The 17,021-nt window shown below is 42.4% G+C and overlaps 1 protein-coding gene, 2 long non-coding RNA genes and 6 other non-coding genes across 9 annotated transcripts; all 9 read left to right on the forward strand.

The window, feature by feature from the left end:
- Positions 1 to 3,079: 3,079 nt before the first annotated feature.
- Positions 3,080 to 4,241, forward strand: LOC118795486. The gene is made up of 3 exons (XR_005005819.1): positions 3,080 to 3,143; positions 3,863 to 3,986; positions 4,158 to 4,241. It is a non-coding gene; the product is annotated as an uncharacterized LOC118795486 (long non-coding RNA).
- LOC118796179 lies at positions 3,569 to 3,646 on the forward strand. The gene has a single exon (XR_005005860.1). It is a non-coding gene; the product is annotated as a small nucleolar RNA SNORD74 (small nucleolar RNA).
- Positions 4,024 to 4,092, forward strand: LOC118796187. The gene has a single exon (XR_005005867.1). It is a non-coding gene; the product is annotated as a small nucleolar RNA SNORD75 (small nucleolar RNA).
- Positions 4,242 to 4,689: 448 nt separating the features above from the next.
- LOC118796172 lies at positions 4,690 to 4,772 on the forward strand. The gene has a single exon (XR_005005853.1). It is a non-coding gene; the product is annotated as a small nucleolar RNA SNORD79 (small nucleolar RNA).
- A 155-nt stretch (positions 4,773 to 4,927) lies between these two features.
- LOC118796181 lies at positions 4,928 to 5,013 on the forward strand. Its single transcript, XR_005005861.1, has one exon. It is a non-coding gene; the product is annotated as a small nucleolar RNA snR60/Z15/Z230/Z193/J17 (small nucleolar RNA).
- A 321-nt stretch (positions 5,014 to 5,334) lies between these two features.
- On the forward strand, positions 5,335 to 5,957 carry LOC118795485. Its single transcript, XR_005005818.1, has 3 exons — positions 5,335 to 5,375; positions 5,566 to 5,605; positions 5,924 to 5,957. It is a non-coding gene; the product is annotated as an uncharacterized LOC118795485 (long non-coding RNA).
- Positions 5,416 to 5,489, forward strand: LOC118796178. The gene has a single exon (XR_005005859.1). It is a non-coding gene; the product is annotated as a small nucleolar RNA SNORD47 (small nucleolar RNA).
- Positions 5,786 to 5,858, forward strand: LOC118796171. The gene has a single exon (XR_005005852.1). It is a non-coding gene; the product is annotated as a small nucleolar RNA SNORD81 (small nucleolar RNA).
- Positions 5,958 to 7,745: 1,788 nt separating the features above from the next.
- On the forward strand, positions 7,746 to 13,049 carry LOC118795484 (calreticulin-like). Its single transcript, XM_036553981.1, has 9 exons — positions 7,746 to 7,984; positions 8,635 to 8,736; positions 9,410 to 9,613; positions 10,200 to 10,294; positions 10,647 to 10,856; positions 11,257 to 11,370; positions 11,981 to 12,124; positions 12,282 to 12,374; positions 12,778 to 13,049. The coding sequence occupies exons 1-9, from the start codon at positions 7,897 to 7,899 to the stop codon at positions 12,979 to 12,981; spliced, it is 1,254 nt and encodes a 417-aa protein (XP_036409874.1). The 5' UTR covers positions 7,746 to 7,896; the 3' UTR covers positions 12,982 to 13,049.
- Positions 13,050 to 17,021: the final 3,972 nt, after the last annotated feature.

A 17,021-nucleotide genomic window follows, 5' to 3' on the forward strand; every position in this document is an offset into this window, starting at 1 on the left:
CACTACGATACAACAGTCCCTAGAACACAGAATCCAAAATACATCACAACACTGCATATACTGTATCATAAATATCAACTACTAGAGGTATCAGGAGTTAGGGAGTGGGGTTTGAGGTGGAACCAAAGTGCAGTCTGAAGAGGTGGGCCAGTGATTCCACTGTGCTAACCTCCATGGGGAGTTCATTCCGCCTCTGAGGGACCAGTACAGACAGGGGTCGTGTCTGAGAGGAGCGAGAGTCAGTTTCCCAATAGTTGCAGATCGCAGCAATCTTGATGGAACATAGGGTTTATAGACTGAGAATACGGAGACAAAGGCACCATCTGGACTGCAGGAGTGATATCATTATTAGTGAAGCTAACATTGTTAGTTGTTTGTTAGTTGTTTGTGGCCGTTATTTAAAATGGTAGAATGTGAGAGGACAGCTGTATGATGAAAGGGACTTTCACAGGCCACAAACTCCAGACAGAGCACTGGATGGTGTGAAATTCCCTCTGTCTCTGACCTCTGAAGCCCCCCTCCCCCTCCGTCTGGACTGTGGCCCAGCTGTTCCCTCCATGATAAACCATTGATCCTCCAAAATCCTAACACCATAACCCACCTGGCCCAAAAGGCGTGTCCAGTGCATTCCTTTTCTCTTCCTATACAATAATGCATCCCGTCTCGATTGGTCTAAATGGCCCATGTCACATGACTCGGCCAACTGTAGACAAGTGAACACGTTGTGCTGTGAAGACAACAGAGGCTGGGGTCCTTTATTACAGTGATCGAGTGTGACACTGTAACAGTGAAAGTCTAACTCTGAGCTTGTTTGAACAGCATGACCTGTGACACCTGACCTTTGGCCTGTGATATCATTAGGCAGGCTGTCACTGGCAGCCTCACTCCTGCAGTCCAGATGGTGCCTTTGTCTCTGTATTCTCAGTGGGATAGCCAGTCTTTCAGCCTGTTGCTTTGGTTACGAGGGCATCCGATTATCCCTGTTTTTTCAGCTGGACCAAAAGATAAAACACAGACAGGATAGATGATAACATCTAAGGCAAACAAATAAAAGAAAAAAATGGTGAACACTTAATACTCAGATATTTCTCATGGTGAGAAGAGGACAGAGCCATGTTCTGAGTGTACTGCAGGAGTATTTACAAAAGAGATATCTGTTACCAACAAATCATGCCATGAGATATCAGTTTATTAAAAGTAACCAGTAGGCATGCCACGCACTCAGAGACAGGCCAGGCTCTTGTCAGAGAAATGGGCAGCTGTAACCTTTTAAGCCAAGCACAGTTGCCCCTCTTCAGCCTTGTCCAGTTTGTGATCATCCACGTCCTCTCCTTCTGTCACAGAGACAAGACCAAGCAAGACCACTGTCAGGTACAGTGATGTTAAGTATGAAATGTCAACCTGTCAGTATTTATAAAGGACCTTCAGATCTCTGAAAATGTCACATAACCGCACACACACATGTTTACCAGGAGCCTCTGCTGTTCCAGCTGACTGACTCTTTCATTTTCTTCCCACTTTATTATTTATACCTGTATACACGTCCTGCACATGCTATATTGTCTATGCAGTATGGATACCTTAGTGCAGTATTTCTCAAACCACTCCTGGAGTACCCCCTGCCCTGCATGTTTTAGATCTCTCCCTGCTCCAACACAGCTGATTCAAATGATCAACTCGTTATGAACTCCTGAAGCTGCTCAATAACAAACTGATCATTTGAATCAGCTGTGTTGGAGCAGGGAGAGATCTAAAACATGCAGGGCAGGGGGTACTCCAGGAGAGGGTTGAGAAACACTGTCTTAGTGCCTTAAACATGACAATATTGCATTTGCCTTCTTATGTCTGTCTGTCTGTCTGTCTGTCTGTCTGCATCAAAGGAGGTACAGTATTGCTGCTTTACCACTAGAGGTCAAAGTTGCATGAATGTTCTGGAACAGCAGCTGCGGTCTATGTGAAAATAGACGTGGGTAAAACAAGCTGGAGACTCATTATTAGGAGATACATTATGGCTTCAACGGCTGTGCTTGCCAGTGGATGTCATGTGACATTGTGATTCACAATTTTTCCTGTTAAATTTTTTTCCCTTCATTAATTTTGAGGTGCCCCATGTTGGGATTACTGTGGGGTTAGTCTATGTTCTTGTTCTTCATGTAACTAACCTGACGGTAAAGTGTCCCATGGCCGTTATATCGCTACTGTTTGCTCTGATTATGGTCATGTAAGTGCTGTCTCTGTCTTAATCATTCATTTTATTAATCTGGGCAGTCTCATATTGCACAACAGTATGGGCAGTAGAGTAATTCTATTATGGTTCTGTTATGTAATACACAGTATATATGGACATCTGATGCGGTTCTTGAAGATTATGATCGCATATTTTGTACGTTTTATTTTCTGAGGCAAAAAAAACGTGACGCGCCTGGTTTCCGGCATTCTCGTCCTTCTGTGCAGTTAGTGTTTTCACCACTAGATGTAACAGTTGCGCTCCTTTTAATTACATGTAAAGAACACATATTAACAATGTCGAAAACATCATTTCCATTTCCAAATAAGTTACATTTACAAATGAACATTCTTTGCATGTATCTAAATAGCAAGCTAACATCTGGAAAAACAGAAGTAAGAAAATGGCCCAAACTTCATTATGGTGTGATGTCAATACAAATCACGACGTTTCACAGTCTTAAAGTCATTTGTTTTGATGAACGTGAATGAAAACATAACTATTAATGTATAAGGTTCACAGAAGAAAAATCTCAGCTTCCATATTTGTTTCTGTAACACGTGTTTTCATCACCCCCTCTTTATCAGCGGGCTACATCAATATCCTATACCGCATGCGCTGCTGTAACCCCGAGTCCTCACGCTTTTCTTTTTAGGAGGAGTCAATGCGAGTGTGTGACGTAATGCATCCCTGACCGCCACGCAAGTGATTTAAATGTTTTTGATTATTTAAATGTTATTTGACGATGTTGAATACAAATTCATTATTTAGTCTTAGTTTGTTCAAAGGTTTTAAAAATGAAATGAACAAGTTGTTTAATAAATCTTCAAAATGTCCCATGATGCACCAGGAAAGGCTTGGTATAAAAACACCAGCCACTGTAGTTTGAGCCTCCTTTCCGCGCTGAACGTTTGAGGTAAGAGAGTTGAACTTCTTTCTTTGTAAAACGATGTAAACTGTAAACATGTGAAAATGTTTATTCTTGAAGAAAGATCTATGAAGTTAACGATAAATATGAACACCTGCCGTGCATGGCTCGCAGATCTTCCCTTAATATGCAGATGATTCCACACCACGTGTGCTGTGTGTTGGAGACTTTAGCTTGCAGGCCAGCCATGTTTGAAATGCATTAAACGCGTAATCGCCACAGGCTATTTTACATCTACACTTATATTTTACATTACATTTATCACAGTGTACAGCATGTGGCAGGTTATCTAGCTAGAAAACTGGTTTACAAAATTGTCACTAGCTACCTCGTTGCCAAAAGCAAGTACTTTCCCTGGTACGTAGCGGTAATTAATTTGACTACGTAGTCCTGCCTACTTGCTCGCTTGCTACCGATGTTGAATATGATGAAACATGTGTTGGTAGGGACATCTGAGTATATCTGATGAATTGCCAACCTTTCTGACATCGCATGGTGCAAGCCAGTTTGCAAGCTGGCCAGGAAGTGGCAGAGTGGCAACCAGTTGATGTAACGATTTGGAGATGACATTTTGCGAGAGTTTTCCGGCACATGTTGGAATAAAATTTGTAATAGTTTGACTACGGCAGTGGTCGGCCATTGGAGAGGCTCTACTCTGAATGGTGAAAATGTGGGGAATCTTTGCTAAACCGAGCTTCTTGTTCCAGATGCGGTGCCACAACTACTGGATCGCCTCCCCACGTGAGGAACAATCGCGCGTGTCTGTCTGGATGGACAGACTGATCCAAGCGGGCTAACTTGTTCCTTGAAGAGGCCATGGCTTGATTGCTGGTAAGATTCCTTTCATCAGGGGTTGTCGTCTCTAGAAGACCCGTGATGTGCATTTGAATAAGAGTAGTGGACAGGAAGGATTTCTGACAATTTTGCTTCTGAGGTCTCTCGCATAGCTCAAATGATTGTGCCTGGTGCTTGCAAGCTCTAAGTATTTTCTTTTCCTTGCAGCTAGATGCACTGAAGATGCCACTATGTGCAGGATGATTCCAGAGGTAATTGTTTCCCACTTGAAGTGTCTCCATTTCTTTAAAGTCATTGTATCCCTGGCTGTAGCCTAATTGTCTAGGCTTGAACAATGTGCATAGATTACTGCAGTCCTAATGTAGGCCATGTGCTCTGTGCCATAGTGATGACCTCTATTTGCTACTCTTGACCATCCAAGATGACGAGAACTGCAACCACCAATTGCATTATCTGAGGCACAGAGTATTGGGTGTCACTGAAGGTTTCCCTTTACCTGTCACTACAGTACTGTTTTTCTTCCTCCCTCTAGATAGATCCCTGCAGACACTTTGGTGGAGTCCAGGTAAATGTCCAGTGAATGTGCTTTTATGTGGGGGGGGGGGGGTAGTTTGACAGTTGAGTTACCACTTTAGAATATCTGTATCCTGAAGGACCCTATCTACAAAGGACATGTGGACAGTTAACATTTTTGCCTTTTTCTTGTGAAGAGAGGTTGAATTAGGATAATGATTACCTGCACTGTTTAGGATGATTGTTTAAAAAGACAATGGGAATCTCTCTGAAAAAGAGTGAAAGACTACTTTTTGAACTGAAACAGTGCAATGCATGCGACTGCTGACTGTTTAGTGTGTTACATGAAGCTGACTTGTTTTTTTTCCTGCCAACAGCTTCTCCCACTCTGCTGGAACGTCTACACCTGGGGAGGTGTCAGTTGGTAAGTTCCTCCTTGGTAGTCTTTGTGGTGTAGGAAACTGTGCTGATACAATGATGACCGCATAGTTCAGCAGAAATGCCGTGAAGAATAAACAGCATTGTCTTTCGCTCCTAGCTGATGTCAGCCACACACGTGTTGAGCACTTGCATGTGTTGTGTGATCGTTCTAATGACCTTTCTTTGTCTTACAGGAGAGCCTGGGAGTGCTCATGTGACAGGTAAGATTATGCCGTAGTTACTGGATAGTGCGCATGTGTGGTTTTTGCGCAGTCTCCGAAATGATGTATTGTGAATCAGGTCTCTGATCTTGTTGAGGACTTCATTGTATTCTGACTGAGACTGAGTCTCAGGTGTGATTAAATTTGATGGCTTTAGGCAGATGGAAGATCAATGTTCTGTTCTCTCCTTTCTTATTGACAGGAAGTCTTGTCATAGTGCTGTAGGAGTTTCACTGTAGACGTGAAACTGCAGTACTGCGCAGCCCAGAGGGTGAGTCTTGGGAAGTTGTACACAGTGACCTGTTCAGTGTAACCTGTGATGAAGAGATTCTGCCAAATGAGAATACTGATTATAACCTTTACCGTTCCATTTATTTCTGAGGTTACAGTTTCAAAAAGTTGTGTTTGAATGGAAATTGAATTTTGTGCCAGTGTTCTCAAGTTCTGCCTTTTCGTTTCAGCCAGTCCAGAGCCTGGGTGAAGCAACCAAAATGCACAATGGTGGGTATCTTGTCTGCCATTTGGGCAAATGGGGATCACCGTGCTAAAGCTGCTTTCATAGTCGGGACTGCTTTTGCCAAATCCTCCATAGAATCCTGCAGTCCTTAAATGCTTTCCAGTTGAATATTGCTGTTAGAAGACATTTAGAGCAGTGCATTGAGCGGTCTATTCAAGCTTTATGGGAGTGAATGATGAACTTACTCTTGAACTCTCTCACTGAGCAGTTGATGACAGTAAGAATTCTGACCTTACCCTGTTTCTCCTGACCTGTTTTACCATGACTACACTTCACAAGTAAAATACCCTTTTCCTTCTCAGGGATTGGCTGACCGTGCATGACCCCTGAGCAGCAGATGGATTGAAGATGTCCAGATGTCTACCTCATGGAGTTGTCTTTTGAGCTGCTGTTGTGGATGTTTCTTGTACTGTTAATAAACAGTTGAATCTTGAACTAGTGTGGTTTGAATTTGTTCCTTTTATCAAGCAGAATTGGAGTAGCTTTTGTTCAAGTGGAGATACTGGTCCTGGCTGAACTGACAGTAATGACTTAAACTCAAGGGAGAAGCACTGGTTGGAGGACATCTCGTGTGAATTGGAAGCGTTGGCATTGTGTTCCTACATAGCAGAAGTTTTGCTATGAATACTTTGTTACCCATAAGTAGTATTGGGGCAAAAATACGGAAATGCCCTTAAATGGCAGAAATGCATGTAAATTCAAGGTTTAGCCTTAACGTCCGAAGAGTATACGATGTTTCACATTCAAACCTGCAGTATGGTAACTTCCACAAGGTTGTAAACTGAGCTCGCAGCCCTCCATCAAAAGCTAGGAAGAGTATCAGCAGCCTGCACTACTCGTGGTTTGAAGTCAAGCACGAAATGTACCCATTATGCTGCTTTAAAATGGAAACTTTCCTGGTTGCATTGATTCTCACTTTACCACTAATGTCTAAAGAGGTACATGAAGTAAGTCTGTAGAAATGCTGTGAAAATTTAATTCATTGACCTTTAGTGGATGTGGATTGGATGCTATATCAGGGACTGATTTGCAATGTTTCAGGTCAGTGTGTATGTGGAATAATCACAACTTATAAAATGTAGAAATGATTGGAGAACTGCACACATATACACACACACAGGCATTCTGTGAATGCACTAAATGGGAAATGGCAACATGGTTGTAGCTCTGAGCACCCAGTTCATAAGGCTCTCAGCTGAACTGCTTAGGGGTTTTGGTTTGAAGTGGTCAAACTTCAGAATAGAACTGCTCTATGGAATTCACTAGAGCATAATATGGGTAACTTTCAGGTCATCACTAATATACAATATTTGCATGGCATTCAACATGTAACATTAAATGCCTTGTCACCAGTTTAATCGCTATACACCTGTGTGATGGGACCAGGTTTGGCCAAAAAAAACCAAGTGCCTGGATTGATGTTACTTGAAATGATCCATGGATATTTAAGGACATGTGTGATATGTGCAGAATGTTTCATGGTTCTGATGATACAGAAACTAAGAAAAGCATAGCTTTAAATTTTCGCACATCATTTGGGTTCACATTTAATACATTTAACACACATTTAATGTAGTTTGCAGATATTTCATGTTTAGACTTGGCAGATGCTCGTATCCATAACGACTTTCAAAGGATACATCTAATAAAGTTTCATAAAGACAAAGACAGACTACATCTGAGCATGTCAATCCATCACACAACACTGAAATCACTAGAGTCGTTGTAAATACAGAGGTGCACCAATATATTTCAACTGCAAGCACAGAAATACCCTACAATAATACAAAAAAGATTTAAGTTGTAATAATGTATGGGAGTCAAGATGCAGTCTGAAGAGGTGGGTCTTCATTCTTTTTTTTTTTAATAAGGTATCATCATATCTTCAGTAGGCTACTGACGCATCACTTCTCGGGACAGTCGGATACAGTCCGGGGACGAGTAAGTGACAGCGCAATGCGTGGTGAGCGTGGATTGGCTCAAATGGCTCAGCCCGGACTCTCAGATGATCATTTTGATTGGCTAAGGACGCGTGTCCAACCTCCTGCACCCGCTGGCCAATGAAAATCAGACATCTGTAGTGAGCGGAGAGGCGATTTCTTCCTGCTACTGTGTCAACGGTGACCGGTGCATGTTGTCGGGCAGCGGGACAGAGCCAGCGTCAGCCTGGTAGTTTAGTCTGTTTATTTATATCAATTTATAAACACTATATATTATTAATTTAATATATTGTAAAATAAGCTGCTGCTTATAGGTAGCCATATTTGACGCAACCATGAGAGCGTTTGTGCTGCTGGCATCGTTGGTTGCACTGGTATGTGCAGAATCCACGGTGTATTTCAGAGAGCAGTTTGAAGATGGGGGTAAGCTGAATTTGGTCTGTCCTTTGAATGGCTGTTTTTTTTTCCAAAGAAAGGTTGATTTAATATGATCAGCAAAATGGTTTACGCTTTTTGTTTGCAGACAAGCTAGTTGACTGCACTCCAGGGAGCATTAGGTATTATGTAGCTGCTGAATTACTGTAAGATAGCTAGCTAACGTTGGCTTGCTGCGATCTTGCTAGCTCGGTAGATGTCAATCTTTAGCAAGATAGCCAGCTGGACTATGAAATTCATTGAAATTGTATGCATACATATGTACATAGCTAAGTAATTATTGATAACTTAGTATCTTCACATATGTACCTAGCCACTTAAGTGCTGAAGGCACATGGTCCAGCTAAGTCAGCTAGCTAGCTAATGTAGATGGTGTCATGTATTGATGACAATTAATCAAAGTATGGCTGTCTAGCGACATACTTGTGTGATGTAAACAATACGTAGGTGCATAAACATTAGGTGCAGGTAACTGTGCCAGACTAGTAAACCGGCGAACACGGATGCAAAGAGGAATGCGCACTGCATGTATATCTAAATGTGGGCTCATTTTTGTTAATGGACTCGTATTTTAACCAAATATTTCAGGGATGGAAGGATTAAATGATATTAAATGATGTTAAAATGTGTGTTTGCAGACGCGTGGAAGACCAGGTGGGTGGAATCCAAGCACAAGTCAGATTATGGAAAGTTTGTTCTGTCCGCGGGGAAATTCTACGGGGATGCAGAAAAAGACAAAGGTAAATATTTTTCTTTTCTGAAAGACTTTAAAACCGGAGGAAAGAGGTGGAAATATGACCAAAGACTCATCAAACTCAAAGCTATGCTGTAATCTGTGTAACATTTGTTAAAAATTTAGACATAATTTGTGTTGTATTACTTCTCACAGCATAAACTTACTCCAAAACAAGATGTGTGTAATTGCATTTGTGGTTAAGAGTTGTTTTAAATAAGACACGGTTTTTGACTCAGTAGCGACCTGCTTGCCGTACAGCAAAAGACACAATATAGTGTCCATCAGTTTGGTTTTTGACAGACCTCAGTATCATTTTGGTCAGCGTGATCACAGTGTCTAGCTCTGTGGTGCGTGTTGGACACAAAGTTGGTGCAGAGGACATGTATTTTTGTTTTGGTACACAGAGACAACAGGCAGCCCTTTCTGGGGAAGTTTATAAGAAGACTTGATGCATACACTCTGGAGTGTGCCCTGCTTGTTAGTTGTTCCTGTGAACTAAGACTCTCTACCTCTCCATCTCTGTCTGTCCCTTCCTCTCTCTCTCTCTCTGTTCCCCCCTTTCTCTCTCAATGTCCCTCTTAATCTCCCTTGTTTTGTCCCTCTTCTTTTCTGTCTCACTCCATTCCTCTCTCTCTCTCTCCCTCCCTCTCCCTCTCCCTCTTTGTGTGAACCTTCAGGCCTCCAGACCAGCCAGGATGCCCGCTTCTACTCCGCGTCGTCGCGCTTTGAGGGCTTCAGCAACGACGGCAAGCCGCTGGTGGTGCAGTTCACCGTCAAGCACGAGCAGAGCATCGACTGTGGCGGCGGCTACATCAAGCTCTTCCCCGCCGACCTCAACCAGGAGGACATGCACGGAGAGTCCACCTACAACATAATGTTCGGTATGTCCTCGGCTTGTCCCGCCCCACCTGTGACAAAAAGCAAGGGGTGTTAACCCTGGTGACCCGGTCAAAGTCCCAGCCTGGCTCTCTTGGTCTGGCCACTGCCCTAAATTCCCCACTACATCTGATTGGCTACAAAATCCCTTGCGTGTTTTACTCGCCTGATTTCCACAGCTTGTCACTGTTTAAGAGAAAAGAGCTGAATAAGGCTAAGATCTAAGACCTTCAATTCTAAACAGGTTGCGTGCAAGCAGTGCTGTTGGAGGTAAAACAGGGCTTGCTATCAGATTGACTGAAGTGACACTGATAGGTAGGATTTCTGTCCAAGAAAGTTGGAATAGTGAAGCGGGGTGGACATGACATAGTTGACCTGAAAGATTACCACATTTTATCTTTATTTTGTTAGCACTAGCTGGTTAGCATGGAATGCAATGAGGCAGCTTCCTGACCCTTGAAGTCACAACTGAGGAGTTGTCCAGTGGTGTAGTTGTGTTTCTTCCTTCTGTGTTAAAAGCCTTGCACCTGCTGTTGGGCAGCCCAGAAGGTCAGTCATGAAAGGTATTTCTTCTCTCTCTCTCTCCCCCAGGTCCTGACATCTGTGGCCCAGGAACCAAAAAGGTCCATGTGATCTTTAACTACAAGGGGAAGAACCATCTGATCAACAAAGACATCAGATGCAAGGTGAGTCACAGCTCTGCCTGGCCTGTCAGGTTCCTGTCAATGCTCCTTGTAGAAGGAAATGGAAACATTCGCTCACAGATTTGCTCAGAGTTTTTTTGTCCTGTACTTTAGTCACTCTTAGTTGCTCACTCCAGTTTCCACCATACACCCCTTCCCCTCACATTTTCTAAACTGCAAATATACATGTATAGGTTTATGGCCTTTCTAGGGTAAATGGGGAAAAAAGTACCACTGCTTGCTATTATACAGTATGTTTGACGGTCTCTTGTGAGATGGGTTGCATTTTGTTGTAGCCATTGTAGTACCAGGCAGTGTTTTTACATTGTGTGTGTGTTTTTCTTTTATTGACCAGGATGACGAGTACACCCACCTCTACACGCTCATCGTTAACCCTGACAACACTTACGAGGTGAAGATCGACAACAAGAAGGTGGAGTCAGGGAGCCTGGAGGAGGACTGGGACATGTTGCCCCCCAAAAAAATCAAGGACCCTGACGCCAAGAAGCCAGAGGACTGGGACGAGCGCGAGAAGGTCGACGACCCAGAAGATAAGAAACCAGAGGTGAGTTTGAGTCACCACATTTCACTATCCAGAATTACGAATGTGACATTAGATTACATTTTACTTACCAGACACTCTTAAATAAAGCAGCTAGAGTTAAGTACCTTGCCCGATGGTACCGTAGCAGTGGCTAACCTGGGAATCAAAGTCATGTTGGGTTACAAGCCCTGCTGCATACCATTACACCACACAGCCACCACCGTGAGTCAGCTTCAGACACAAAGACTGAAACTGTCATTTAATATCACCAAATATCATTTGGTGTTATTTTTTTTCCATTAGGTATGCATTTCTCCTGACCTTTTAGAATAAAGAATTTAGGTCAGAAATGAAACCACAAAGTATGCCAGTGAGACAGTTTGAATGAATGAATGACCTAATGATCATCCCTCTCCAACAGGACTGGGACAAACCTGAAAACATCCCTGACCCTGATGCGAAGAAGCCAGAGGACTGGGACGATGAAATGGACGGCGAGTGGGAGCCCCCTATGATCACAAACCCTGAATACAAGGTGAGCAAAGTAGTGATGTGCATTCTGGGTAGTGTAGTGTAGTGCACTTACTCCATTTCCCAGGACAAGCTTAGAATTTATAGGTAATGGTTTATGGAATGATTTTGCTGAGTTGTACGTGCTTTGGGTTGCTCACAGCACTACTCAGCGATTTAAGACAATGCTTAGCAAGCACTGAGCAACTGGGAAGTCAGTTCGGCTTACTTAGGGCTAGCTGAAATGAAGGAATGGGCATTTTAGCATTTAAATGAAACCGTTCACCATTATATTGAAAATACAGCTGTATTTGCTTATGACTTCACTTTATGTCTCTTAAAAAACGGCCAATTTGTATGAGTAAAATCTGAAATACAAATATTTACCTGAAAGAAACTGATCATAAGCCAGTTCCTCATGGGTTAGTGGGTGAATTTCACTGCAATTCTTTAACGGTGTGTTTCGGTGTTATTTTGCTGAGTTTGAGCAGAATGTTAGCTAGGTACCTGAGCAGTGTAAGTGAGTTGCTCACAAGCTGCTTAACAAAACCTTAGTGACAGGACCTATAGAAAGGTAATTAGATACTGATTGGCATCTGTGATCTGACTGCTGTTACGATGTGTGTTTCTCCCAGGGCGAATGGAAACCTCGCCAGATCGACAACCCCAACTACAAGGGCAAATGGGTTCACCCCGAAATCGACAACCCCGAGTACACAGCAGACCCTGAGATCTACAAGTACGACAGCATCGGAGTCATCGGGCTGGACTTGTGGCAGGTACTGGGATTCACTGAAGTCATGAAAACAAGGTCTGCACTGATGTCAAATCAGTTTACAGCAACTAATACTGCAGCCATCGTCCATCTCTGTCCTTGTCATTTTGAGCTAGTTCTTCGTTTATGCTCTTGAACTAAAGAGATTGTTCATGTCACAGGTGAAGTCCGGCACCATCTTTGATAACTTCCTTATCACCAACGACCCCAAGCTGGCTGAAGAGGTGGGGAATGAGACCTGGGGTGTAACCAAGGTGAGTGACTTTGCACACGTTTTTGTGAGAACTGCCATATACATTCGACAGAAGGTGCTAAGGCTGTACCCTTATCTGAAAATTTGAGTCAAACTGCATTTCCCTTTTGATTATGAAATGAGAAACCAAAGTAGATGTGCTGATGTTTGAGAATGGTGGTTGTAAAGATGTCTGTTTTGCAATCACTACCAGCATGAGAGGCTCTTACAGTTTTTTCTCTGAAGATTGCTGTGTCCATGATTATTTTTGTGTTGATTTGTAGCTAATCAGGTCATTCCTGCTGGGAGTATCTTCCTATGGCGCTCTTGCATGTTTCTGCCCATGTTTCTCAGCCGGAACCATTTGTTATCTGAGTAGCGGTGAGGTGTGTCAAGAATATTTTCTCCCATTTGTTTTTCTGAAGGACCCAGAAAAGAAGATGAAGGAGAGCCAGGAGGAAGAAGAGAGGAAGAAGCGTGAGGAGGAAGAGAAGAATATGAAGGAAGAGGCAAAGGATGAGGAAGAGGAGGACGAAGATGAGGAGGAGAAGGAGGAAGAAGAGGAAGAGGAGGAGGAGGAGGAGGAAGACGAAGAGGAAACAGACTCTAACCTCAAGGATGAGCTTTAAATGCAAACATAAACTGAGTGAGAGTTGCCCTGTCTGCTATGAGCCATGAGCGGAGTCTGGGGGGCCGAGGGGACAGGGGTGGGGAACGGGAGGGGTGGGCTGGGCTGGGGGGGGGACGGGGGGGGGGGCGACGGCCCTGCTGGACATTGGTTTTACAGTGCAGACTGACCTTAATTGTGTGGATCGAGTGGTTTCCACACAAAAAAATTGGCAGCATTTTTTTCTTTTATTTATTTTAGTCATGCCACAGCCTTTATTTTAATTACCACGAAGCTGATGACAAACAAAGCCAGGTTAGCCCAACTGGTCAACAGTGTCGGGCGGGGTCAAAGGTCAGGGAGCCTTTGAATTACCATGCCCGTTGTAGCATGGGTTAAGTACCTCCAGCTCTTCACTGTGTGCTCACTGTGTTTGAGGAGAGTGCCAGTAATTTTCCCCGGTTCTGTTGTTGGTTTTGGGTAAGGGGATGATATTATGAATTTTTTTTCACTAGAAAGTTGAATTTTCATATATGTTGTCAATCTAAAGATTTAGGTACGGCATTGTCTGATTCTGTTTAAAAGGTTGCCTTGTCAGCATGTTCCTCACAGATAAATGTATGAAATGACACTAACATCTAATACTAGGCACGTTTGGATACAGTCCTGTAAAGTTGATACATTTCATCATCCATTTTTGCAGTCAACGTGGAATTCAAAATAATAAAATCCATTTCATTCTATTATTTGTCTTAATTCTCACAAACCCAGAATGAATGGTATGCTTCTTAGTCTCCATAGTTCCAGGTGAGCTGCAGGGACTAGATCAGCCACTAATGGAAATATTTGATTTACTCTGAGAACAAGGTCAAAGATCCTTTATATCACAGGTACATTACTTAACACGTCAGCCTGAGAGCTTTGACCTGCTTTTCCTCATTGTCTCCCGGGTCTTTGCCCTGAACTGAGAGTGAACTTATATTAGGCAGGAAGTGAGTGGTTTGGTGGTGATACTTGGCTCAGACTGTCATTCATCCTGAGTTTTGATTTTTTCTTTTTTTTTTGTGTTGCGCGTTAAGTTCTAATTCCAATGTGACTTTGCACTGCTGTACATTGAATAGGAAACATTTTCCAGCCAGATGTAAGGTTAGTGTTTTTTTTTTTTATTTTTGTTTTTGTTTTATTCCCCAATTTTTGTTTGTTAGTTTGTTTTGATAAATTTTGTACTATACAGTATATGTGGGGGAGGTTCCCATTGAAGAACAGTAAGTACAGTAATAAAATGAAATAAAACAAATGCTTCAGTCTCTCTGTTTTATTTTGTCTGGTGTGATTTACATATCTCTGTGGGTGACTGGTGGTTATTGGGACAATAATGTATAATTATGAGCCCAGTCCTGTTTCTTTTCTGTATTGTTGGTTGCATTCTGTGAAGCCCCGGTCAGGAACCTCTAAAAACCTGTAAATGATCATTAGGTATCAAGCCTATTGAATTGTACATCTGATTGTTTAACATATCTTGCCTCTTAGGACCTGTTTATGATATATGTGTGCTGCAAACAGACATGAATAGCTATGTACATTAGTCCATGGTGTGAGTTTCTATTGCCAGATTTGTGGTGCTGTAGGTGCTGATCTGTAAAGCCAACCCGCACCAGCAGGAGAGGACAGCATCCTTGTGTGTCTCCTCTTACCCGTATGACCACTGCACTCCTGAAGAGGTCAAAGTTGACCTCTTGTCATTTACTTGGGTCGTGTTGTAATTTGTTCTTCTACATGCTTGCAAAAGTTCAGCGACAGTTGCTTTCCAATGGCTCCCTCAGCTGGAATTGTTAGGTTTTGCAGGTTTTGGAAAAGAGAGACTGACACCCACAGCTGCTGTAAAATTTCCTTGAGACAATGATGTTTCACAGCACTTAAAGAAATACTAATTAGAAACAGTAGACGGAGCAGATGTCAGGCATAATTGTCAAGGCATGTATTTTGTGCCACTATTAGAGCAATAAAATGTAACACGAATTACATGCAAGATAGAACAGTTCCTAAAAGATAGACATGTTCTACAGATAGTGTCATCTCTACAAATTGAAAAAACTGTAAGAAATAGAACTATCTATGAAAATGAGATCTGACCACATGAATGTACCACAAGGCAGAAAAAATGTATAAGCACTCTGCACATTTAACCTGCAAAAACAGTGACCCCCACTGGTAATAGTGCTCAATGGTTCATTTCTCTTCCCTCACCTAAGTTGAAAACACCAAAGAGAGAAAGGGCACTGTACATAACACATATAGTGAAGTTTTAATTTAAATATGAATCCAAATGGCCCAAGTTATCATTTGACCGAATAGGTGGAAGACCCCTTAACAGCGGACCGAATCAATCCTGAATGATATCCACAGGCAGAACGCGGAATTGATGTTTGAAAACCTTTAGACCTGTTTCAGTCCTCTTCAGCGCTACAGGGTATCGATTGCTAAAGATAATACCAGATTCATCGGAATGCACAGGACTACAAATAACTCGCAGAAAGAGGGCCATGCCCAGGACAGTATGTTCTATTGTAGCGACAGAAACAGTGGAGCGAGGCAAGAGGAAGTTATCTTAGTTACCAGCCACGTGTCGGGCTTACATGGAAGACCGGCTGAACAGGGCAGGCATACAAGGCTAAGAGGAAGAGATTTTGACCCATTCTGTCTGTATTAAGGAAACTACAGCAAAAGAGGACGCACTGTTGGATGGAACAGCTGACCATGTGATTACTTATTCAGAACAGAGAAATCATGGCCTGTGATTTGGTTATTATAAGTGTCACTTCTGTGTCTCTGGGTTGGCTGTGTATATCCCAGCTCTTCCCAACCTGCAAGATGCAAATATGCTGATCATTTCTGGGTCATCTCTGGCTTGGGTGTTGTGCTTGTTACAGAGGTGTGCATGTAGGCCAATGTCCTGTCAAATAAATGAACATTTTGTGGAAGTCGATTCAAAGCTCTCGTTTTCTTGCACTCCTTGTAATTGTCTTTTAAATGTAATAGAAAACAATATATTAGATCATAAGGAAACATATATATGGGCATAATAACAACATTAAGAAATGCTGAGATAAAATGGCCAATACAATAAAATAAAACCACTCACCTTAGACGTTCTGTACATGCGCAAAAGAGGATACATGACTATTTTCTTCAACGTAAAACCTTTATATCCACTGAACGTAATTAAAATAGTTTACATATAACAAATATGGCATCATCTCCACAAAACGCCTCCACTGTGTTTCCTGCATTAAGCCAAACTGTTTTAGCTGATTTTTTACTGCAGAGATTTTGCCTAGATACAACGACCTTTACATTTTTCAATAGTTTTAAACAAGATTATGAAGGAGGTACATTGCTGACTGCAACGAATATGTTATTATCCTATTTCGATGAGCTGGTAATGTCGCTGTAATGCAATAAGTTCGATACAAGCAAGAGCGAACGCAATAACAGCAACGCACACGCCGGTCTGTCCAGTAGCGCAGTCAACGTCGTGAAAATGTGTTTAATAAATGTGTAACGCTGAAATTATTGTCAGTGGCGAAACTCTGAAATGAACTGACACAAGTGAAGTCTGAGTTCCTTATTCATCTGGTACTTCCGATACACCAAGAGAAAATCTTGCAAGCTGTGTGTTTAAGGGTTGTTATATTAAAGTTGTATTCATTCATTCGCGTACACCCCTGCCATTGAATGATAAGGCGTGCACACCGTTTGAATGCGTTCTTGGTGTTCTGTGCGAGGAATAGCAGATTGGAATTGGCAGGTGCATTTCTACGGCCAGGTGCGTAGTTTGCTATCGAAGATTTTTGTATGCAACGTCCTAATAATGGTGCATAGCATATTCAGTGTAAATTTAAATATAAATTAACGACGTACGTTTGACGAAAAATGAGTTAGAACACAAGATCATCTCAGAAGATTGAGCGTTCCAGAAAATTCAGGGCTCTAGGACCCGGCGGTTGCCAAAGGAGACGTTCCATCACACATGGTGAAAGGGATCTAATTATTTTGCGGAGA

Source organism: Megalops cyprinoides, chromosome 20 (genome assembly GCF_013368585.1).
Source record: "Megalops cyprinoides isolate fMegCyp1 chromosome 20, fMegCyp1.pri, whole genome shotgun sequence".
NCBI lineage: Eukaryota > Metazoa > Chordata > Actinopteri > Elopiformes > Megalopidae > Megalops > Megalops cyprinoides.

Coding starts and splice junctions, on each gene's coding strand:
- LOC118795484 (XM_036553981.1), top strand. CDS start 7,897: ATGAGAGCGTTTGTGCTGCTGGCATCGTTGGTTGCACTGGTATGTGCA. Junction 9,614..10,199: donor CACCTACAACATAATGTTCG/GTATGTCCTCGG, acceptor TCTCTCCCCCAG/GTCCTGACATCTGTGGCCCA. Junction 12,125..12,281: donor TCGGGCTGGACTTGTGGCAG/GTACTGGGATTC, acceptor TTCATGTCACAG/GTGAAGTCCGGCACCATCTT.